We start from the raw sequence: 25485 nt of genomic DNA on the forward strand, positions 1-25485 counted from the left end.
GAAAGTTTACCTACATTCGAGAGAACTGCAGAATTAATCAGAGGCCGAGAACCCTAGAGAGATTTATATCTGGTTTACCTCAGTCAGGTATGCAAATTCTGGGCTATGTCTAAAAATGGAACGATACTTCGAAATCAGCTTTTTGTATTTGTAAGTACACTATTGTCTTACTGCAATTACAAAATATAACCGTCTCTCTAAAACAATGGTTAGAGTCCTACTGCTGAACACGATCCAAAAGCAATTCCATCTTTCATCCACCAAAACAAATTTCTACCACAAAGATGGAAGCGAAATGTCGGTTCACAAAGATGTACATGACACCACATCCCAGAAGACGACATTCTTCATAGTGACTGCTATGAACACCTCAAATCTTACAAATTTTTAAATGTTCATTATAATGTTATCCTCTAACCTCCTCAGTCTTGAAAGGAAATGAAACGACACTAAGAAACAAAGTCTTTCTCGAGACATTTATAGTCCTTCAGTTTATCAAGGAACTACCCACATTCTATGGCACCAGACTTTTATTACCGCTGAAAAAAGGCCGTCACCAGTCTCTCTCATGATGATCAGCACAGCCCGTTTCTTTGATCTCAATATTTTCTCATCTGTGATTACGTATCTCGATGTTTTCTTCCAGTATGATTTCCAAGACTAAAATGTTATATAGATGCATGCCCTATGCTCAGCCCATCTCATATTCTTCTGTTTGATCTCCTTGATAATACATAGTGAAGTGTGCATATTATGCAACTCCTCTTTACGCAGTATTCTCCAAACCCCTTTTACTTCCTCTTTCTCAGATTCTAAAAATTCTCACCTCCCTCCGCTCAAACACCCTCACACTCTGTTTATTCCATCAGAACCACAGATAAAGTTTCATACATCAGCTAAATAGTCTCATATTGTTGTGTTTAAGATTTCAGTTTGGAAACGGCAAGATAAAACACTGAAATGAATGGTATAAAACACTCTCTGAAGTCAATCTTTTACTAATATCCTCTGTAATATACTTGATTTTTTCCTAAAATTTCCAAATCTATTTACTTGCCATAGGCGAAATACGTTGAAGGCTAATGATCGACACACAGGCAGACCAATTGTTGTTTCCGGTTGATTACGTAGGCTTAAGAATAGGAGAGACTATTCCTCGGAACAAAATCTGATTCGTCATCGCCGGGAACATAGGCTAGTCGTCGTGCACTACAAGCTTCCATTTTCCTCTGTCCAGAGAGAAATGTAGGAGTAGTAACGAAAACGTAAGACAAGACCGCTTCTTTCCTCGACTTTTCCCGCTTAAATAGTCACAGCCAACCGCCCACTCAACGTTTCAAAATCCATGTAGCGAGAAGAGAGTCGATGAACAAACTAAGAATAACTGTGTTGGTCTTGGGGTTCTTACAACGGCGACTGTGAACAGTAACCTTTGTAGTTATTAGATTATCAGCCGTCCATATGATAAACAGGAACTACATTAATTCGAATGCTTCTAGGCAGGGCAAGTGATATAACTCACTGGATTATAAACATGGCGAATCGTCAGCTGCAAGAGCCCTTTCATATTTATCCATGACACAAAGGAATGACGACGGATGGCACGACGGGCTCTTATTCTGGATTAAATATTAAATTAAATATCTTAGGCCTTTGAGCTTCTAAAAATATAAAACAGAAAAAGAAGCAACCTTAACAAAACTTCGTACGATTCCACCCAGCTGTGTGGCAAGATGTCTGGTTCTTACGGCGAAGAGATAGAAACAAGTGGTAGAGCAATTGTTTCGTTAACAAAGTTGAGCTGCTAATTATGGGATGATTTTGTATCTTCATTTCAGTAATATATCTATAACACCAAAACAGTAATAAAATTTTGACAGCGATTCCAATATCTAGTTATTTTTAAAAAATGCATCGATATTAGCTCTATGTTAACACAAAGCATGCACAGTGTTCAAATCCAAATTATTCGTTACCCATAAGGACCGTTATTTTACGTGTACACAGTGGAGAAATTAGGCTCTTACCGGGCCAAGGGAATAAAATATCCCTGGATAGAGACTCTGTGACATTCTCGAAGAATTACACCACAGATTACTACGGGTACATTTAAGTACCAAGATTAATTCGTATGGACTGTACTACGTGGGTTTCTATTGAACGGCAATTTTATCACACAATGATCAATCACATGATAACAAGCTTGACAAAAGTTAATTATGATAAGAGCCTTGCTTTTCACTCCTCGTTCAATCAGCTGCTTAAAGCTTTCAAGAAAATCCTATACTCGAGCAATACGACTAGGTTGCAAAGCTGGGAACAGTGCTGCACTGTTATAGAGGTCACCAGTAAGACAGTGATATGTAAACATGTAATATTTCGTTCTTTGTCTTATTAATAATAAAGCCTACTTAGGTCTTATATCTGTTTGCTAAAATTAGAACCTATATGCATTCAAGAAACATTGTTTTCGAAGTATAGCATGTAAGGTAAAGTTGTCTCCGTGTTCAACTAATCAAGCACTACACCGTGAAGGCGTATGGGGGGGTGGATGTATAGATTCACATTTTCTTGACCTTGGCACTAATTGGAGGCGAGTTGTCAGCTTCACGCCTCGTCCTCTTTACCCCTGGGAAAGGGCCCCCGTACCCATTTTATAGGAGGTTGGGTGAACCCCAGAGTCGGTCTGGACGATATGGAGATGTGAAAATTCTTCGCCCTATCGGGACTCGAACTCCGACCTCTCGGTCGTCCAGTCCGTAGCCAGCTGCTATGCCGACTTAGCACACTCACTTCTCAAAGTTCCTGTGTAACTTTGTCAACGTACTAAATTCACATTTCAAAAGCATTTAGTCTCTTTCTGTTATTCGAACACTACATGTTTCGGCCTAACTGGCCATCCTGAGGCGTACGAGTTGTAAAGGAAGCTGTTGCCCTGTTGACACACTTCTATGTTTTTCATTTTAAAGGCGTAAAATGCTTATAAAATATTTTGAAATTATTTTTAAAATATCATAGCATAATTATCTTGTTGTATGGATGTGTTCTGGGTCAAGTGTATATTTTGTGTGTTGGATCTTCTTTGGTTATGTATGTGGCTGCATGATATTTTAAAAATAATTTTAAAATAATTTCAAAATATTATGTAAATATTTATACACTTGTAGAACGAAAAGTGTAGCAGCATGACAATGTGCAGCAGTTTCCTCTTCAACTTGTCACCTGATGATGGCCAGATGGACCGAAACTTATAGTGTACAAATAATAGGAAGAGATGAATGTCTCTGAATTTTTATACATCGAAGAAATCGCTCAGAAATGGTGGAAAGTGTGAATGTTAATTTAGAATACACATCACAACAGGATGCTGCAGTATAATACTCGTATTATGTGTACATAAAACAAAAAACAAACTCTGTGGCTTTAGTCCACAAGCGAACTATACCGACCGAGCGACCGCCACTTGTCGGCGAAGTTAGTGCCAACTTCAGAGGACAGAGGATGTCGCGTGGTCAGCGCAACGAATCCCCACGGCCATTAATTTCGGTATTCTAGACCGGAATTATGTGTATATAATATTTTTTGTCTTCCCACACCATTGCAATGAAACGTAAGTTTAAACATATATCCACCAATTTGAAACCAATTATAATTGTCTTACTCAGTTGCCTTATTAATGATAATTCAGAACTTGACGCAACATCTTAAACTTTGGACTGTACTGAGTAGGACTGAAGTGTTCTCAGGTTACAAATTGTTTACTTTGAAGTTTTGAGAAGAAACCTTATACCCACCAAATTTTAACTGTCTGAAGTCACAATTTTAACTATATGGAACATGCAATATTCGGAGAGTTTTACATGTATCGTGTTCTTAAGACCATACAGAAAGGAGTTTTTTTATTGCTAGTGGGGTGGGACTAAGTCCCTTGTACTGCGGCCACTTCTGGCCTATTATACCAGCCGCAGATGATAGGTGAGTGATTGTGAAGCAAATGGTGGAATGAAGATTGGCAGGGGAAACCGAAGTACTCGGAGAAAACCTGTCCCAGCTCCACTTTGTCCACCAGAAATCCCACTTTACCAGATCCGGGATCGAACCCGGGAAGCCAGCGACTAACCGCTTGAGCTGTGGCGTGGCCCAAAGGGGGGTTAGTTGCAACAGTTATGTTTCTCTAGAATTCAGGTTTATTTCTTGGGAAAATTAAAACGCAAAAACAGTTATATTGGCTGAAGTACTTAAACTGAATAAATCACGGAAACATCTAACGGGGTGAATTATAATCAGAATCTGTCAATAGGCAGCAATGTAATCCAATCTCGGAGAAAGTTGCAAAACCACTTGGGCTAATTCGTAACAATCACTAATTTAATGAAAATATTGGTTTCGCAGTTTATACACCCATACCGTAATCTGTTTCTGCACAGTCCCAGTGCTTCACTTTGTGCATCCTTTACAGTGCAAGTATTCTTCGGCTGAGGTACACTTTTCACAACACACCAGTAAAAATTTGTCTGATACAGTGCGGTGGTTTCAATCCACTAACAGCTACCTGAGGATGGCCTTACAGGGCCGAAACATGTCGGAACGGTAAAATAAAATGTGATTTTTAATGATATTTAGGAAATTTAAATGTGATTGTAATGACATTTTGAAATAAAAGTTTATGTTCCATTAGAGATTGAAACAAGTGAACGAGTGATGTGGCAATGCAACAGGATGCTGAAATATAATAATATCAAAGTAAAAGGTTTGGTTTAACTGCGGTTTCCATTACGCCTCCAACAGTCAACTGGGAATCTCTACAAATGTGTTATCTCTTGTGACTTGGTGTGCTGAACTACTATCGCTAGCTTTCATCATTCATGGCCATTGCCTCCCTTGAATTAGGATATAAGAGGAACAAGTACATCCACTGCCACTTAAGATCTTCCTGTCTACTCAGATGTAGTTGATGTGCAGTTGTAATGCTGTTAAATATTTTCAGCTCCCATATTAAAGAGATTTTTGTAATGTATCACTTAAAGGAATAATTCATATCAAATCACCACACATAAGCTGTTAATATTAATGACAGAAGCAAAATTCCTAAACTTAGTGCTGAAGGATTAGTAGATAAAAAAGAGATAACTGAAAGGATTGGTGACAAAGTACAGAGGCCGGCATACCAAGAATATTATTACTGTTATTTGGTTTAGAAGGAACTATAAGTATTACTAAGTTGACATTAAAATGTAGTTGTACATCCTAGTTCTTTCTGAAAATTGGGTAAGCATTATTATATGTAACAAAGCCTGACACAACTCCACATACATTATGAGAAACACTGAACATGTTGTGCCTTTGGAAGACTTGTTTACTACAAAAATATATAAGCTGTTGGCAAGCGTAAATGATATATTGAACAAATTGCTACTGTAAGGTTGCATTCATTTTCTTAACCACAATATTCCTTGTTCTACCACAATATGTAAAGATCTTTGCACAACTTTTGCATATATTACAATGATTGTTGATTATACATATATTTAGAAAAGTTAAAAAGAATTAAAATCAAAAGGCCTTGCAGTAATCCATTAGTGGTCTAAAGAAAGGTAGTCATTATGAACAGAGATAAGAATTTAAAATGCTTTCCATCTGAAACCAAAGATTTTAATAATACATCTTCCAGAGTTCCAAGATTATGGCAAAACCTGATTAGGATGGAGTCACAGTAAAGTAACAAATTCAAGCCACAGACTGATGAGATACTAAATTTTGCAATTTACTGTTTAGACAAATAGCAACAAACGATTACAAACACGCTGATTTTGTGAAAAATGTGGTATACTGAAACATTCCTGAACAATTCTGCCATATCTTATTTGCTACTTCAGAGATCACATGCAGCCTACTACAGTACCTGGATTTATATTTTATAAAAGCAACACAGCAATCAATGCTTGCTTTTAATTCAGTACAATATAATACTACAAATTCTAAGTTATATGAACATTGTACTGGAATTATTCATTGTGTGATGTATGTCTGATATGGTTATTCATGAACTGGATCTACTCCCATGTTTAGATGACTGCCATTGTGCTGACAAATCATTATTTAAGGAAAACCATTGCCAATATAATATTGGTATAATGGATCATGCTTCAGAATTGCTTTAAATTCTAAGCCTGCTTGTACAACGAATTTAGTTGCACTAATATTACACAACTTGGTAGGGTCATAATATAATCCAAGTCATTACACCATTACATATACGGAAAGCTGGTACACAAATGTCTGACCTCATCTTGTAGCTTGGAATCTCTTCATCATCAGGTTCATCTAGAGGCTTCACAGTGATTCGACGGCGACTCGCAATCATGTCAATGTTACCGGAACCAGAGCCAGAGCCTGAGCTGTGCCCAGAACTCATGGAATCCATGGACTGTGTCCTCTGGTGCAAGAAAGCTTCAGGACCTGCTGGAACTTCTGGACTCATCATGCGACTGTGAACACACATAACCGGGTTAGAAGCTTGCGTTTTCCACAACGAAGCGCTAATACTTTACATTTCTGTCACACTGGAATATGCGAGAGTTGTATGCCGATTCCATGGCTTAAATAGCATCCAATTATGAATACCTGAATAATTATAAACAGTGAGTTAGAAAGGATGACTGAAGCAGTTGTGGCTTATTTGGAAGTGTAAGTAAGTAAACGTATCCCTGTAACAGGCCAAGGAGGCCCATAGGGTTGTGAGATGTTGAGGTTCCCACATTTTCTAGACAATCGGCTCATAGACGGCGGCAAGGTTGTCAGCCCTACGTGCCGGCCGCCCTTTACTCCAAAGAATATTCTTCGAATATTCTTGGTACTCATTTCTGTTAGAGGTTGAGTCGACCTTAGGGCCACAGTGCGGCTGGAAGAATTAGGTCAATTGAAAAAATATCCAATGACCTCATCGAGACTTGGACCCGAGACCTTCCTGCTTGTAGCGTAGTGTCTCAACCAACTACGCTAACGCGTACCCCTATTTGGAGATGATATAATGAAATTTACCAGAGGGTTCCTCTAAGCGTTATAAGGAGATATTAATAGGGAAGAAAAAGAAATAAAGAAGAAAGTTGGGAAGTTGAACGGGAAAACAAAATACATAGATTCTAAAGGGTTCTGACGATGGTGTTAAACACTCAGAATTACTGGACTCTTTCCACTGTTTGGTATTCTAGAAAATAGAAAACATAGCGTTTCGGAAAATCGATCCGTTTCTGTCCCCAAGTGAATATGGAAGACACTTACTCATCTGGGTCCCTTAGAAAGAGTTAAGCTCACTGAGGACGGAAACAGAGCGAGTTTGCGACACGTCGAGTTTTCTATCTTCTGGAATACCGGACGCTGGAAAAAGTAAAAAAAAAACAGTGATTCTGAAAGTAAAGTGAGGTTACATTTTCACAGCGGTTAAGATCACATTGGTGTTCCTGGTTATGGCGCTGTGTAGTTTGGTAGTTGTTACCCTTGGGGGAACATACTGACTCCATCTTTGAGTAGACTTGACATTTTACCAGACTGCATGGTATCATCACCTGCAGTCACAAAGTAGCAAATAAAAGTTCCACAAGTCACAAAGTAGCAAATAAAAGTTCCACAAATCACAAAAATGTCTCATTTTCAGAATTTGTACCTATTGTAAACAAATTTTTGTGTATGTTTGGGATATGTAATTTCAGTCTTGCTCTACACTGTTGGTTATTTAATAAAACTCTTTGAAATAGTAGAGATGTGTGACACTGAATGAGGTGTGGGCATGATTACAAAAAGCGATAGGAAAAGGACGAGGAAAAATGGGTGGGGCTTGAAGAGGTACACAATATTTCTGGAAAAGAGCGCGAAGTAGTCTGTTGAAAATCATAGACGTTTGCAGGGGAGCATGCCGCACAACTGATTCATGGTGTTTTTTTGCTTAGTTTATCCTTCAATCCTGATGATGAAGATGATATGCTCCTCTGAAACATTGGATGATTTTCCACAAACTGCACGTCGTTATATTCCTTCATACCCACTGCCATTAGAAACTCGGATACTACAAGTCTGGGACCTATTTTTAAGAGAAAAGCATTTTATCTGCCTGAATGATGTGAAAGAACATACATTAAACAACTATGAGGCTGTGGTCAAATCTGCTTAACTTCATGAAATAATCATTTTATTGCCTTTCATTAGGTAGACCCACATAAACTATGTGGTTAAGAAATTAAAATAAATGACGCGGAAGTTGCTACTACTATCACTACCGCCGTCGCTGTCACAGTCACTATATCATGTGTGGTTTTTATCTTCGTAGTTTTCACACAGACCCGGAATAATCCTCCTCAAATTTCAGACACATCTCAATATTTAACAAAATTAATTCAAGTAAATTTTAACTCGCTTCTCTCTCTTCTACGTGGGTGGAAAATTATTTCTTTGGTCGGCCATTGGCTATCATGACTGAGATTTTTCGTAGGTTTCCTCAGTCCCTCCAGGCATATGCCAGAATAATACTTGACTAGGCCACAACCGCTTCCTTCCAAATCCGTTCCAATTCATCATTATTCATCTACCATTCTACCATTCGACGCACATAATCTCAATATTGAAATTGTCGTTAAATAGCCCAAGAAAATAATATTTGTGCAAAAAGCAAGTAAAGGGAATCCAAATGAATATGCTAACGTGAATAACGGAGGCACAGTTAGTTTTCTAATAACGCTATAAGTTAATGTCACATCACTAACTTACCAGCTCAGTTCTTAATCAGAAATGTCGTTACGTTATCCTGTCATAATCCAGAAGATAACAAGCTAAATTTTACCACCATGAAAACTACTTAACTCTATTATTTTTTTATTGCTAGTGGGGTGGGGCTAAGTCCCTTGTACTGCGGCCACTTCTGGCCTATTGTACTAGCCACAGATGATAGGTGAGGGTGATTGTGGAGCAATTGGTGGAATGAAGATTGGCAGAGGAAACCGAAGTACTCGGAGAAAACCTGCCCCAGCGCCACTTTGATCACCAGAAATCCCACTTGACCAGGCCAGGATCGAACCCTGACTGGGAAGCCAGCGACTAACCGCTTGAGCTATGACGCGGCCAATCTAGTATTAAGTGTTCTCTGTGATTATAAAATAGTGCCAGTTCCTTTGGTTACATAACGTCGAATCGATGAATTTGATTAAGGAAGCCAGGAGAAAGTGTAAGGAGTCAATCTTGAAAAATTGTAACGTGCTATCCCTGTGCTTGATTAGAAGAACCGAGGAAATTAATGTAAAGTTCATGACGGCAGGCTTGCGGGGCGAAAGTCGAAGTCGGGACATCCCGCGGGTGAAGGAGCGCTACAGACTCAAATGAGGAATAGCAACCGAGATACTCGGTGGCAGTGAGTTGCTTTCGAGTACCGGTATAATTCTGGTATACTTCCCAGTTTAGTGGAATTGTTTTTAGGAACAAGTGAAGAGTATGAAATATTGGGCAGGGTAGGGGGTCAGACACGAATTACGACTCAACAGCAGAGTTGCTTTCGCTAACGTTATATCTGCTGAAGAAGTATGGTAACTATGAAAAAATAAAACAGTTTCTCGCAGAGTATTTTAAAACGGAAACTTCCTTTTAAGATTTAAAAAGTGGAGACGATCCTAGAATTTCTGTACTTTGCACCAGGAGTCATAAAATTGAGAAAAAAAAAAGTAAAATTTTTCGTATTTCTTCCCCATCGATCAAAATCCCACGTTACATGAGCATACAAATACGAGGAATGCTTAAATATAAGCAGAATTATGTACTTAAGATTTTATTATAAAATATAATCATTCCTCTTCCACTCTGAAGTTTCCACGGAGTGGTCTCCAAAGCGGCAACAAAGCTAACCTCACAAACAAACGCTGGAATGATGCTTCATGCCTAACATATCTCTTAAGGAGCGTGGTCAGATAGTGAAGTAATTCGTTACGATATCATTAGAACGTTACTAGATACTATTATCGGCATAAGATAGGTATCATTACTGTCATATCGGAGATCTCTTGGAAACCACACAGGACATTTATTCTGTAAGGAACGTAAGAATTTGAATTTGAATTTAAAAAGCAACGTGGGTATCGTTAACCTAACAATAAAAGCGATTTGTATAAATCACAAAGATCCTTCTTTAGTAATTCCTAAATTATCTGTCTTCTTCATCATTTCATCTGTGTTTTCTTTGGCACTCTTAATAGTACGTATCCTCTTATGTGTTATAAATAGGGCATAAAATGTATATAAACGTATGGCAGTCTACGCAACAATATTCTGTATTTAAAAACAAAGTAGACACTATTGTAGCAACATTCGTTTTTATTGACGCTACATGTTTCGACCTTTATACTGGGTCATCAGTAGGAGTACAATGATACCAGTTTGTTGGTGAATTGCATCTATTTGCATCTAATTCTTCAATAAGGATCCTTATTGTGCTCGTGGGTGTTTTTAAATGCATAAATCAAAATTTTAAAATATTTAGGTAATAAAATTTAAACAATTAAAGACTAAAGATTAAAATATAAAAATTAAAGTTGTACAAAAATGTAAATGAAATATTTTGTGATAAATCTCGTTAAAACTTTAAAATTTCGTTTTGAAGAAAATTCAACGGAAACATCGTCACTATACTGGGATTCAAAACAACCCCCCCCCCAATAAATTTAAGGCACGAGAATTTCGTGCACTATTTAAAATCGTTTAGAATTTTATAAATATTCGTTTCTGATTTTAATTTAATCACTTGTATTCGAATTGATAAGGAATTAAACTTCCGTATCTTCGTCCACTGGCAGCAGTCGTTTTGCAGTTTCCTCGAAGTGACCGTATGGCAATGGACGATGTGGAGAAGAGAAAATTCTTCACACCACCGGGACTCGAACTCCGACTTCCTCTGTCGTCCACCCCGTAGCTAGTTGCTATACCGACTACGCTAACCCGTCTCTTATGTTACGCCATACTCTTAGTAATTCACGAGGATTAACGATGGCAAACAGAGATCATGTTCACTGTCACTCGGTATTTACTTACCTATCGTAATATCCGTTATTGTGGTCTTCGTGGAACGTGACTTCCATCTGACAATGGATAATCTAGTTTCACAAAAACGCGGCCGTCAGTGACTGACTACAGTTACCAACATCAACGTTCCGTTCCCTTATCGACATGCCAATATCTAAAGATAATGGCTTCTATCCTTATCCGTGAATGTGGGCGTGGTTTATCATACTCAGAAGAATGGGTCACGAATATAGGCAAAAAAGAACGATACGTTTTAAATAAATAATTATTTAAAGGTTCAGTTCATACGCCGTAAGATACAAACTGCGACTCCATTATAAAGGCCAACTGGTTAATGTTGTTTAGGGAAACAGTCGCCTTTCGTTCTGAGAATCGTACGAAACACACACAGACTGTGGACAATGTTCAAGCAGGTGATACATGTGGTAATCAGTGTGCTTTATATAACGTTTTAAAAAAAATTTGTTTCCATGATACCCGAAAAATCTTACCTCTTTAGAGCAGTCGGTAAAAGGTAAAGTTATCCCTGTGCTTAACTAATTAAGCACTGTGCATGAAGGCGTGTGGAGGAGTGGATGTATATATCCACATTTTCTTGAGCTCGGCACTAGCTGGAGGTGAGTGGTCAGCTTCACGCCCCGGCCGCTTTACCGAGGAGGAAAGAGCCCCTGGTACCAATCGGATAGGAGGACGGATGGGCCCCAGAGCCGGTCTGGACGACGTGGAGAAGAGAAAATTCTTGACCCTACCTGGACTCAAGCTCTGACCCCTTCGTCGTCCAGCCCGTAGCCAGTCGCTATACCAACCATGTTACCCCGGCTCCTAGAGCAGTCGGTACAGGCTAACAAATGTAAACTGCAAGGTAAAGGTAAAAAGATAAAACGTCTTTTCAACCCCAAAGCACTTGTTGGGCCAGATCATTTCAGTATGTGTTGTATTCTAGAAGATCTAACCATATTCCCAATTCAAAGGCCGGCAATACGGCCTCTATTATTCCGGATAACGGAAACTCTTATTTCTACAATCTAACAAATTATAATCGACGACTTTTTTTTTTTTAATTTCACTGTAAACCTTTGCTGTGCAGCGAACGCTATATAGTATTGGTTGAAATATATGTAATATAATGAGCTGGTATGAATTCGGAATTAAGCGGTCATGGTAAATTCGAAGGCGGGCTGGTTGAAACTCTAGCACGTCGGTTAGTATCCTCTTCCCTCGATGAGATTCGAACCAGAAATAACGCGAAAATAAATCAGAAGTTTTACCGCTGTTCCAGGCATCTAGTTTTTCCGCTTATAACTAAAACAACGAGCAATTTTGGTTTCATCACCGACGGAAGGACTGAACCAGGAAGGCCAAGAAGGAAATGGCTTGATATTTGAGGACGGAACAGGCTAACAAGCTCAACCCTTGCAGATGATGATATAAACAGCAGATGAAAGGAGCACCTCAATGTACGAGTATTCGTTATTTTTTCAGTACATTTCAAAGATTCTGTATAAACCGTCTTACTACCCGCCTGCTTGCTTATTTATATTTTGTGGGTTATACGCTGTAACCATCTACGCTATATGACTATTCATGGCTAATAAACTGGAAAGGATTTGGAAGGAAGCCGCCGTCATCTAATCAAGGTAATATCCCAGAATTTACTTGAAGGTCTGAGGAAACACCACAAAAATCCTGTCAGGATAGTCTGTGTCTATTCGAGATTCGAAGTAGGCGCCTCCAGAATACAAGTATAGAGCGAACTGCTAGATCAACCTATTCGATCCGTTTGTTTCATGCAGACAACCCCGTTCTTGCAGATCTATTATAGATACCACATTGCACAGTCATAAATTGTTTTTCTTGTCGTCATGGTCGTCGAAATCATGGGGTTAGGGCGTTAGGGTCTATTTTGAAGAATCCAAAGATAATCTTGGTCTTTCCATAGTCGCTTTGGTCGTCAAAAATCTCGTCTTACATCGGTTGGTAATAGAACGTTGGTTGTTTGACTTGTCTCTCGTTAAACATTAGCTATACAGGACACAGGTGAAAATGAAAAATGAAGGAATTTGCTGTGCGACGGTTCGTTTTAGAAAGTTCATGTAATTCTACTTGCACTTTATATGAAGCAGAGGTTACATTGTAGTAGCGTGAACGACAATTATACTCACCCGCCGTATTTTAAGTACAGGTTCGCAACAATTTAATTCAAATTTTTTCATACAAACCGGTTCAATATTTTCCGAGATTAATGCGGGGAAGGGCGGGCACGATCTCCCCACAATCCGCTTATTTCTTATACCTCGTGCAAAGAACGTGCAACTCAAAGTCACAAATTCAGAAGAATGACAATATTTTTTCCTTCTGCCCAAAATGGACCAGATAAGATTCATGGACCACACTTAATAATCCAAGCCTAACAACTACTTCCTAAAGGTGAAACAGACTATCCAGTAACGGCTTAGAACATAACTATAATGCAAAGAACTTTTTTTATTAAATTTCGGGGAATGTAAATCACGCCATGAACGGACGGAAAAACTCAGAGGTGATTTCCACCTATTCCTGACCTCGGTACGAGATTGAAGTAAATGACATGATTACATTCCGACCGGTGTAACGCAGTCGATATAGCGACTGGCTACGTGTTCGATGACCGAGTGGTCAGAGTTCGAGTCCCAGTGGGGGGGAGAGAATTTTCACTTTTCCACGTAATCTAGACCGGCTCTGGGACCCACCCAGCCTCCTATACACTGTGAACCGGGGGCTCTTTCACCGGGGGTAAAGCGGCCGAGGCGTGAAGCTGACCACTCACCTCCGACTAGTATCGATATCACGAAAATACGATTCTGTACATCCATTCCCCCATACGGCTTCATGGTGTAGTGCTTAATTAGTTAAGCACTGGGACAACTTTACCTTTTACATTCCGGCTGTCTTTATCATCTTCGAAAAAGTTGCTAATACTCAGAACAGGAGGATATTCAGCAAGGGTGAAGAACAGAAATAACTCTCCCACGACAAGAATCAAAATATCATCCTTTACCCCTAGGTGTCCACTATCTTCCCTGAGCCTTCTCAGTTCATAAATAATATTGTGACGTAGATGGTGCAACGGGAAGTAGGGGTCACGTAAACTCTGCGGTCTCGCGAGTGACGTCACATACCCCCACTCCTTCCATCAGTACGCAACGCTTGTTGAGCGCCCCCCCCCCTTCCCAGCCGTGACGTGGCAGAAGAGCGACTGTATTGTTACCAAGGGATACCGCAGTTGCTACGCAGCAGGAGACAACTCTCGACTGCGTTGCTAGCAACATCGGTAAACACGGCGTCACGCAACAAGGAATACCGTGATTACTACCCAGCCGTAAACAACTCCCGACAGCGTTGCTAGCAACACCTGTAAACACGGCGTCAGGCAACAGCGGTACCTATCACGTAACTGTTTTTTGTGTTGTCCGTGCCGAGGCAAAATAAGGAGCAGCGAACGCTATTCAGTAGTGATTAGTGAGTGAGGCCTGAGCCAGTTACGAGTGAGTTACTAGTGAGTAACAATTAACCAGTTAGTAGAATTGTAGCAGTCGCCGAGTCGGGTTGTATCGAGTGTATGGCAGTGACTACAGAAGAAGAATTGTGATACTGCCGATGGCAGTAATTGTGACACTGTAAATTGTGTAAATGTATGAACGAAGTGGAATAAATTCGCTATATCAAATAAGGCGTGAAGTTACTTGTCGAGTGACATATACCCAACACGTGACAATGTAATACAGCAACAGACTGCTAAGGAGCAGGAAAGTTTATGGACTCTAATAAAATACGCCCAATAAGTTATGTAAACTCGTTCCAACGGGCCCTAAGTACGGGGCTTCATCACGGAATATTATTTGCCTCAAAAATACATACGATTCTGATTACATTTCTCCAATTTATATTATTCATATTTCCAAATAAAGCTGCTTTTGTCATATGTGTATTTCCCATAAAGTAAGAGTCTACATTTTAGGGGCTCTAGGGTACGGCACCATGGACTAAAATAGTTTATATTTAAAATAGATGTACGTATTTTGTGAAATATTTATTTAAGGATGGGGCACGAGCAGTTGATTGAGGCACTATGCTACAAGCCTGAAGGTCGCGGGTGCAAGCCCCGATGAGGCCATTGGATTTTTTCAATTGACCTAATCCTTCCGGCCGCACTATGGCCCTGGGGGTCGACTCAGCCTCTAACAGAAATGAGTACCAGGAATTAATTAAATAACTTTCCTGGGGAGTAAAGCGCGGCCGGCGTGTAAGGCTGACGACCTTACCGCCATCTTTGAGCCTACTGTCTAGATAATGTGGGACCCTCAACGTCTCATAACTCTATGGGCCTTCACGGAATGTTACAGGGATAGATTTGCTTTTTTTTATTTAAGGATTATTATTTTATTAGTCTTAGCTGGGTGAGATTGAGTTCCTTCGGTACTGCAGCCATTACTGGCCTATTGTACCAGCCCCAGATGATGATTGTGGAGCAATTGGTGGCATTAAGATTGGCAGGAAATCCGAAGTAATCGTCTAAATCCTACCCCAGAGCCGCTTAGTCCACCATAAATCCCACACGACCAGACCTGGGCTCGAACCCGGCCGTCGCTGTGGGAAGCCAGTGACCAACAGCCTGAGCTATGGCGCGGCTCACTTTTTTATAGGATGATAGAAGATCAAGATCCGCCAAGCGCATGTGAGAAACATGTGCAACGGCACAGCACCGATTCTTATTTGTATATTCATGGCTCGTTTATGTCAGTTGTTGCTAATCATCTAATGACTACAATTATCCTTGATGCGGAGAGGCGGGAAAGATCGTAAGCTGAGTACTCACCTGCTGTTGCCGTCCAAACTGAGCTCTTTTTCTTCACTCCCGTACTCGGAAAAGTTGCCTTCGTCTGTGTTGGGGATGCTATTGAAGCCGTCGTCAGCTTCTTCTTTGCTGAGCCTCTGACGAAGACGTCGAAGTTCCTCTTCCCGCTCTCGCATTTCCCGCAGTTCAAGGGCAATCTTGGTCTCGGCGGCGTTTGGACTCGTGTAGGTGGCCGTTACAGTACTGACTGGGGGGCTCGGCGTAGAAGTCTCGACAACGTGGTCCGGTGGCAGAGCAGCGGCCATTAGAAGTGCTTCTTCTCTCTCACGAGCCAAAGCCTCCTCTCTTTCACGTTGCAAACGTATCTCTTTCTCAATAACACTCTCTTCACCAATGCTCTTGTTCAACTTCACAGTTTCCGCCTCCATCAGTTTCTTTGAGACAGTTTCAACAATCTTAGGCCCTGAACTCGTAAGATCATAAGTCTGATCTAAGGAATCAAGCGGCTCTGCAGGGGAATGGAGTGAGATTTGAGAACGGGCATCATAATACTCCTGTTCGGATACGTCACTGCTTGGTTTGCCGTCTTCTCCATCACTACCGAGACTCAGAAAGTCTCTCTTGAACGGTAACCTGGGCTGCTCCGTGGTAGCAGCCGCCATCATCAGCTGTTCCCAGTAGCTCTTGGTTTTGTGCTTGTTCTGGATAATGGAGTCGTACACCACTTCTCCTGCAAAAAAAGATTACAACAGAATTAGACTTCAGAAGTAGAGGAATTATCTGCTGTCAAGAAAGAACACACCACAGTGCTGATTCGTATACACCACTTTTCTTAGAAACAAGAATATATTCTTTTATTTCCCAACATGAAGGAACTGGCAGGCCTATGTTGAATCCAACGCCAAAACTAATTCCAAAATAGAATTCGGATAACATTTGTTATCTGCAGTAACGAAAATGATTTACGAATATGTAATGCCGACTTCCATCTCCAAATCTTAGTACATGAATCTCTTGCAAAAGCGTGGAATATACTGCAGCTGTTGTTCACGCACCTTTGGGTTCCGTCATCTCTTCTCCGGTGTGTATGAAATTGTGCCTCCACGTTCACCGCCGTTATTTGTCTAATTTCGTGACGTCATGATCGTAAGTCAGGTATCATCTACTGATAAGATTGAAGTACGATATGACTACATCTTGTATGCTGTCTCCTCTTTTTTTTGTAACACAGAACGGCATCATTCTCATCATATTACTATTTCAACGACTTCGAAGAACCAGACTGACTAATCTGATCCAATACCCGCTTCCCAATTGATAAGGAAAGTTCTTATTTGTGAGCTGCAGGTTTTCACAGAGTTACTTAAATAGGTCATGACCATGAAGAATGCCGTCTTCTGGGATGTGGCGCCGTGTAAATCTTGTGTGAACCGATGTTTCGGAGGAACGTATCGCTTCCATATTCAATGTAGAAAAATTCTCGAGCGAGGAACCAGCGTGAGCAGGTGGCTACAGACTGCAGCACTATCGGTTCACAAGATCTACACGGAGTCACATCCCAGAAGACAGCACTTTTCATAGTCACTGCCGTGAAAACCTCAAATCTTACAGGCCATGACCACTTCATATAGTACCAACAGTTCCACAACACAGATTCCCGCTTCTCTTCTAAACTCCATCGTGGAGTCATTTATACGTATAATCATTTAATAACTACAAAGTTTACAAGACGTATATTTAGAAACAATCAGATTATTGTCAATTATAAAGGGCGCTGACATATCTTGCAGTACCATCACAACATTTAATTAGTCAATGAACAAAACGAAAGACATCAGCCAAGGCAGCTAGTCTCAAAATCGAGGTCCAAAGCAGCATCCCCCCCCCCAAAAAAAGAGGAGGAATTCTATTCATTAAACCACGAAGTGACTTCGTTTTCAGAAGCACATTGTTTCAAAGAACGAAAGAAATTCTTATGCCACTTTATATACGAGTAGTTTTACTTTGGGTATGTGACATAGGCTGCCGGTCACGGTAGCCGAGCGGTCTAAGGCATGCACTGTCTTCGCTCGCTCGGAAGCCGGGATCGTGGGTTCGAATCCCACTCAGGGCATGGATGTTTGTGTGCGTTTTTCTGTGTTTGTCTACAGGTAGAGGCCTTGCGACGAGCTGATCACCCGCCCAAGGAGTCCTACCGAATGTGTAAGATCTAGAAAAAACCGAAGTGAACGGAGAAGTTCATGGAGGTAGGCCTAGGTCCACTGGGGCTGTAGTGCACAAGAAAAAAAATGTGACATAGGCTATGCTTACGTGTGGTACTTCCTTGGACAATTTTTACGTTGCGATCACTCACACATTCGGAAGAAAAAGTCTTATCCTTTCAGAATATCTCTTCAGTATTGACAAACGCATCCGAAAGAGATTTTTTCGATATATCTGTAATTATAATCTTTGAAATAATCATCAGTGTGATATCAGCCTGCATACGGCTGAGAATGCATTAAATATTCATGAAAGGAAACTACAGAATTTGGAAACTGTGTCACATTTATGACCATGCAAGGAATATCAGTGAGCTGAAGAGCGAATTGATAATGCAAACCGGGAAAGCAGCTTTTTGTAAACAACACGTGAACCGACAACCTGTTTATTACACTGGGCAGCAGCCAACGAAAGTGATAAAAATGCTTATCACTGACACATCAGCATGAAAATTATTTGTTAAGAGTATTCACTGTACTTTATACCCTATATATCTATGTGGGCGTCATAGTGTGTACAAGTCGATAAGATATGTCCAAAGGTATCTATCAAAACCGTACCGTCTTAATTTCTCGCTTCTCAGGTTATTTTGGTTGACGGACCAATGAGCCCTCTCATAATGTAGACGTATAACACAACTCGTTTACAAATCCAACATTATCAGCTCGTCTAGACATGATTACAATTGAAAAATAGCGGGTTTATGTGGTATTAAAATCGAAGAGAGAACATAATTACCCATATGCGAGGAAGATGGGGGCGAGATCCTGAATACAGAAGGAGATCCATAAGAATGTTCTTAAACTGCTCAAATGTAAGTTTGTATGCAAACTTTCTGGCTCCCTTCCCCCTGAGAACATATCCTAATTGTGCCCATGTAATCATCCACAAAAACAAGGTAACTTACCAGTTAAATAACTGAATGGAGCTGAGTCCGGAAACTGTCATTTGAAGAACACTATCTTCTGGGATATAACGCCGTGTAGTCCGTTGAATATCAACCCATATTTCGGAGGAATATATCGCCTTTATCTTCAGGGTCGAATAAGCGGAGCAAGATAATGAAGTGAAAGCGTATGATAAGCCTGCTTTAACGCTAAAATCTTGCTCGGTTAATTTTCAACGGACTACACGGCGTTATATCGCAGAAGATACAGTAGTACGTTATTGTGTTCTGCAAAGATTCCATCTATTTTATAGGAAAGGTATTTCGATTTGTGTGGTAGGATCATATTATATATGTCTGGATTACGCAATGATGAAAAATCAATGTTACTGAAGGTAATAGGTGGAAGGTGATATTTTAGCCAGGATATCATAAAATCTCTTCTTGAATTTGAGTTAGGGGCTCTGTTTAGTTGTACATTATGGTAGGGAGCATTATCAATGACAAGGACAGAATTTGGGGGAAGGTTAGGAATAAGTCGCTCCTTTAACCATTTTTCATAATTGGTGTAGTTCATGTCACTGTGGTAGTCTCCTGTTTTTTGGTCAGATTTGAAGCGGGCATAGGCATTAGGGATGGAACCTTGCTCTCCCCCTGCATGGATAACAATGAGCCGCTGGCCTTTGGACACAGGGGAAAATAATCCCTGGATGGATCCATCACTCCTTGCATATGAGGTGGTGTGCGATGAATGAATATAGGTTTCATCCATGTAGATGATTGGGCGGCCCTCTTCCCTACATTCCTTAATTTGCCGCAAATACTGAAGACGTTTGGCTCTGATATTATATCGTTCCACCCTCATCTGCCCATTATTTTTTGTTTTCTTCCAGCGGAACCCCAGTTTCAAAATAATTTTCTTTAATATGGAGATGCATCCTTGAAAATCTAACGTTTTCTTCAACTTTTCGTGAACTTTTTTCAGGGTAGGTCTCCGTTTTTCGACTATGTAGAAGTCATTAATTGTTTTTCATACCACAGACTCGTTACAGTCGTCCAAAGTGGCTAATGGAGATTTCCTAGGTCTTTCTTTATGGAGTGTCAAAAGCAAGTGGAAGCCCCAGATTCGATATTTTTTGTTTCTCATATTATTCTTCTGACACTACTTTCCGATACACCTGTTGCCTTTGCTACTTCTACTCCTGTATTCTTCACTCTAACTGTTGGACCAGCCTCTTTCATATCCTTATACACACGTAAATTACTAACAATTTCTCTTGATTGTGAATGCAACACTTTTCCACTCAATTTACTTCGTGTAGGTGGCATGTTAGAGGAGATAGAAAAAATGTACAAATATAAATAAACAAAAAAAAAATAACGAATAAAAATAAACAATAAAATAAAAGATTAGTACAGTAATTAGAGAATAATGCACTCAAATACGATTCCAAGAGTCAAAACTTTTTAACTTGACTGTACAAGGAAGAATGCTCTTGGGACGTCCGCTCGCACTGAATTCAGACGAATGGCTAATCACAACACCCCTCAACTTTCATGAATGGACCTTCCCATCCACTGCGCAGCTTTTCCTGGACTGTCACCTATAAATACTAGAACTTTATGCATTTCTCACGCCCCCACGCCTGCTCCTGCCACGCCTGCTCATGCTGTGGCCATCTCATCACTCCCATGAGTGCTCATGTCACTCCCATCTTCTCTCTCCCTTGCGTGCTCATGCTATGCCATCTCATCTCTCCCACGAATGCTCATGTCACGTCCATCTCTTCTCTCCCATGCATGCTCATGCCATGCCCACCTCATCTATCCCACGCGTGCCCATGTCACGCCCATCTCTTCTCTCCCATGCATGCTCATGCCATGCCCACCTCATCTATCCCACGCGTGCCCATGTCATGCCCATCTCACCTCTTCCATGAGTGCTCATGTCACGCCCATCTTTTCTCTTCCATGCGTGTTGATGCCATGCCCATCTCATCTCTCCCACGCGTGCTCATGCTATGACCATCTCACCTCACACACTAGCTCATGCCATACCCACCTCATATCTCCCATGAGTGCTCAAGTCACGCCCACCATCTCTCTCCCACGCGTGCTCATGTCATGCCCATCTCATCCTCCTTTGTTCTGATTAGCCGAATAATGTTTGGCGAAGACAAGAATACGACTTATGAAGCTCATTATGCAATTTTTCCAGCCTTCTGTCACTTCCTATTTCCTCCTCAGGCATCCATATAGACATTTCCAACTATCATGCACAAAAGTATAAGAAGAAGTTATGCTGTCAGAAATTCCTCTTATGTACGTGTATGTAACGGATAAGGAGCCGTAATTTATCTTAACGGTTGGACTGTGAAGAAAGCAATTCAGCACAAATTGCCCAGCTGTCCAAAGGAAGAGAGATGTGAAGCAAGTCGCTAGTATTCCATCTGTTTTAGAATGGACCTATGTAAATAAGGTAATGCACGTTACAGTTAGCTCAGAGACGTAAATTAAGTAGCTATAGCCGGTTGGAGACATGGCCTTAACTAGGCAACGAATTAACCAGCTTTCCACGTAACTTTGTAGTGAATTACGAGTAAGTAGCCAGCTAATGCGGTAACGAAGGAACTAATGATATAACTGATTTACGAACTAGCTAGTAACTTGCTTGCTACCTGTAAACATTGGAAACTGAAGGCTTAACACTACTAACACAAAACTTATATCTTGAACCAGCTGAATTCAATTCATATTCAAAAAATATATCTCCTTCGGACCACTTAGAATATTATTTTCCCACCTTCTTCCATCTTCGAAGTGGCTCCAATTCACGAAAAATTATCCACCAAAATTTTTAATTCACTTATTATTCTCCCGTTCAAGCTGTATGCTCATCAACCCTCACATGTCTGACTTAACTAATTAACAAATAATTGCAGGAAACGGGAATATATCACACCATTTTTCATTAAGCAATTTCCTTCATCTAATTTATGTCATTAATTCGACACCAATATGTTAAACTTCAATTTCCCTGACCACACTTCTTGGTGCTTAAATGCACCTATGTTTTACATTATTCCCGCCGGGTGTGAAGCCAGCAACTGTCATTAATTATCCTAATACGTATCCTTCTCTTAGGCCCGCTATAGCTCAAGCGGTTAGTCGCTGACTTCCCACCGCGGCGACCCGGGTTCGATCCCGGATCTGCTCAAGTGGGATTTGTGGTGGACAAAGTGGCGCTGGGGCAGGTTTTCTCCGAGTACTTCGGTTTCCCCTGCCAATCTTCATTCCACCAATTGCTCCACAATCACCCTCACCTATCATCTGGGGCTGATACAATAGGCCAGAAGTGGCCGCAGTACAAGGGACTTAGTCCCATCCCACTAGCAATAATAATATCCTTCTCTTCAAGATCCCTTTCCTGCTCGCCACACAGTCTGACTTTCCTTTCGCAGTTGTAAAAGTGTCAGGTGAAAACACAAAGTAATATCACATGCACAAACTAATTTTAGGGCACTCGTATCAAAACTAAATGTACCGCAGATTAAATGTAACTTATCTTTTCTCAACATGCCCTCGTATGGTGATTTTTTTTTTCGGAAAATTTCCCCAACACGTTACGTCTTGGTGGAACCCAGTGTAAGTAAGTATTAAGCAGAGCGCGAGAGATTTGCATCAATTCAGGAAGCATAAACAATTACAGTTGGTTGAGGCACTATGCCACAAGCGGGAAGGTCTCTATTTCGATTCCCGACAAGGTCATTTGATTTTTCAATTGACCTAATACTTCCAGCCGCAATATGACCTTCGGTTCGACTCAGCCTCTGATAGAAAAAGTACCAGGAATCTTCCGGGGGGGGGGGGGGAANAGGGCGACTGGCGTGTAAGGTTGACAACTTCACCGCCATTTGTGAGCCGATTATCTAGAAAATATATGAATCTCGCCGTCTCACAACCTTATGGGCCTCCACGACCTCCTTACCTTTTTAACACCATAGCAATAAGAGAAATCAAGAAAGAGTCAACTAATAAAAATTAACCTATAACATTTTTAAACAAGACACATATTTAGAAACATTATTTCTCAACTTGCACATTGTTCTTATTCAACAGTATTCAAATGTAACCTATGCTATCACACGTGACTTTGACATTGAGTAGCGACAGAAGCAAGTGAACGTCGGGTTTGAAGAATTTATGTGTGCTATAGTGCAGTGGTATTTGGACTGTGTGATTTAGTGAGACTTTTATAGTTCCTGTGACCGCCTCTGTGGTCTAGTGGTCAGAGTTCCTGGCTACGAATCCAGAGGTCCCGGGTTCGATTTCCGGTGTTACCAGATTTTCTGAGAAGTAGTGGGGTCTGGAACGGGGTTCACTCAGCCTCGTAAGGATAACTGAGGAACTAGTTCAAGGAAATAGCGACCCCGGTCTAGAAAACCGAGGTTGGGATCCGTTGCGCTGACCACACGACACCCTCTATCCGCAAAAGTTGGCACTAACTTCGCCGACAAGCGGCGGTCGCTCGGTCGGTATAGTTCGTTTGCGGACTACAGCCTACGGAGTTTGTTTTTATAATTCCCGTGATATAAATCCGTGAAGACTAGAGGAGATAAACTGAAGAGAGTAGCGTGGAGTGCTTTGTAGTGTGAAAATCAGTAACAGTGTTATAATTAATTGTAGTTACGCGACCTGTAAGTGGTCAGTAAATCCAATTACCAATCGGAACCCAGTCTTTACTCACTGTGACACGTGACAATAAGCAAGTCTTTTACATCATTGGACACAAGTCAGAAGTGCCTCTGTTCATGTGACAGAACCATCCGCCATAATGACTGCGTTTTATCCACTGCCTGTTGTGTTGTTCCCATTCATGGGAGGGTTCGTTTGTTTCTCTATTGTGGAACATTCAGCTCCGTTGAGCAACTGGAAGGAAATGTTAACCTGCATTTAAATTGCAAACACAAGTTCCGGCTCGCTCTTAGAATAAACTGGAAACGAAGTTCTAATTCTCAATTGTATGAATGAGAGCAGCAGCAGTGCTTTACGTAATTGAGGCACACAAAAGCCTACTTACTGCTAGTGAAGTGACGTTTATACAGTGAAAGTCTTTTAAGGTCTGTAACTAGAGCAAAGAGTGCTACAGTAGCGCCTATACGCCTTGGGAGACTTAAAATTGTCAACTAAGAATAGGAATTTTTCTGTTACAGCTATTTCATACTCTTTTCTTTCATACTCTGTTTCTTCCAGTAAACCATAGTGTTTTAAAAGTAACACAAGACTGTGTCGGTGTAATTTCTGTCCCAGTATTTGTCAATCATATTAGCGACAAAGTTTTGTTTTACTTTTTTCAACTTGTGAGTTATTTATCGGCGCTCTCAATGACCAGATCATGTAGCATCGAATGGCGCATCGATAATTTTTTTCTTCAACGTTTTAACAATGCTACTATTCCGAGACTAACGACCATTTCTCTTCTGACTTAAACTTCTAAGACTATCCACTAGTGTGTCCCAGAATCTGGTGTCTTGAGCTCATTGTTATGCACTAGTTCAAGCGGCTTGAGTCTGAATCTCACTATTTACACTAATGCGCACTTGCACTACACTAGTTCAAACGGTTTGAGTCTCTTGAGCCTTCTAACTGTCCTCTCGTCAAAAGCTGTATCGCTTTCACGTTGCTGTGGTGGTGAAGCCGATCTTCGCGCTTCTTAGCTGTATCGCTTCCACGTTGCTGTGGTCGTGAAGCCGATCTTCGCGCTTCTTAGCTGTATCGCTTCCACGTTGCTGTGGTCGTGAAGCCGATCTTCGTGCTTCTTGGCTATCCTTTTAATTTCGGCAGTGACCATCCTAATGCCAAGAACCCTGTGGATGTCGCTATTAGGGGCGTAGCAAGGGGCATTTACTATTCCCCTCAGAACTTTGTTCTGAAATCTCTGTATCTTTTGAATGTTACCTTTACGGGCACAACCGCACGGCTGCATTCCATAAGCCCAGGCCGGTTTTATGACATGATTGTATACTAGCATATTGTTTTGTATTGACAGCTGGGACGTCCTACCCAAGAGCCACTTCGCTTCCCTGTATTTTATGTTAAGTTCTTCTATTTTTTTCACGTGTTTTTCCATCGCAGTTTAAGCATCTAGCGTCATTCCTAAATACTTTGCCATGTTCGAATTGTGTATTTAAATTGATAAATGAATGATGAAAAAGTTTTGTAGGAAGCGGTCGCCGTCTAACTGAAGCATTGCTCCGGCATTTGCCTGCGGGGAAAGGGAAACCCCACAAAAATCCTGTCAGGATAGCCAATGTCTCAACCAACATTCGAACCGACCTCCGTACGAATACGAATCCAGAGCGTTACTTCTACTCTAACCAGTTCGGTAAGTCGTTTATAATAATTAAGGACAAGTATTACGATTCCAAGAAACTACATAGTTTTGATT

At 40.8% G+C, this 25485-nt stretch overlaps 1 protein-coding gene across 1 annotated transcript in view; it reads right to left on the reverse strand.

Moving 5' to 3' along the window:
- Window positions 1-25485, reverse strand: part of LOC111873194 — a 183155-nt gene that overhangs the window by 33094 nt on the left and 124576 nt on the right. Inside the window, exons 5-6 of the mRNA XM_023867708.1 lie at window positions 15911-16619; window positions 6285-6488 (exon numbers count right to left, since the gene is read on the reverse strand). Of these exons, the coding sequence (XP_023723476.1) occupies window positions 6285-6488; window positions 15911-16619 (913 nt within the window). The remainder of the gene's footprint in view (window positions 1-6284; window positions 6489-15910; window positions 16620-25485) is intronic.

Source organism: Cryptotermes secundus, unplaced genomic scaffold, assembly GCF_002891405.2.
Source record: "Cryptotermes secundus unplaced genomic scaffold, Csec_1.0 scaffold540, whole genome shotgun sequence".
NCBI classification, from domain to species: Eukaryota; Metazoa; Arthropoda; class Insecta; order Blattodea; family Kalotermitidae; genus Cryptotermes; species Cryptotermes secundus.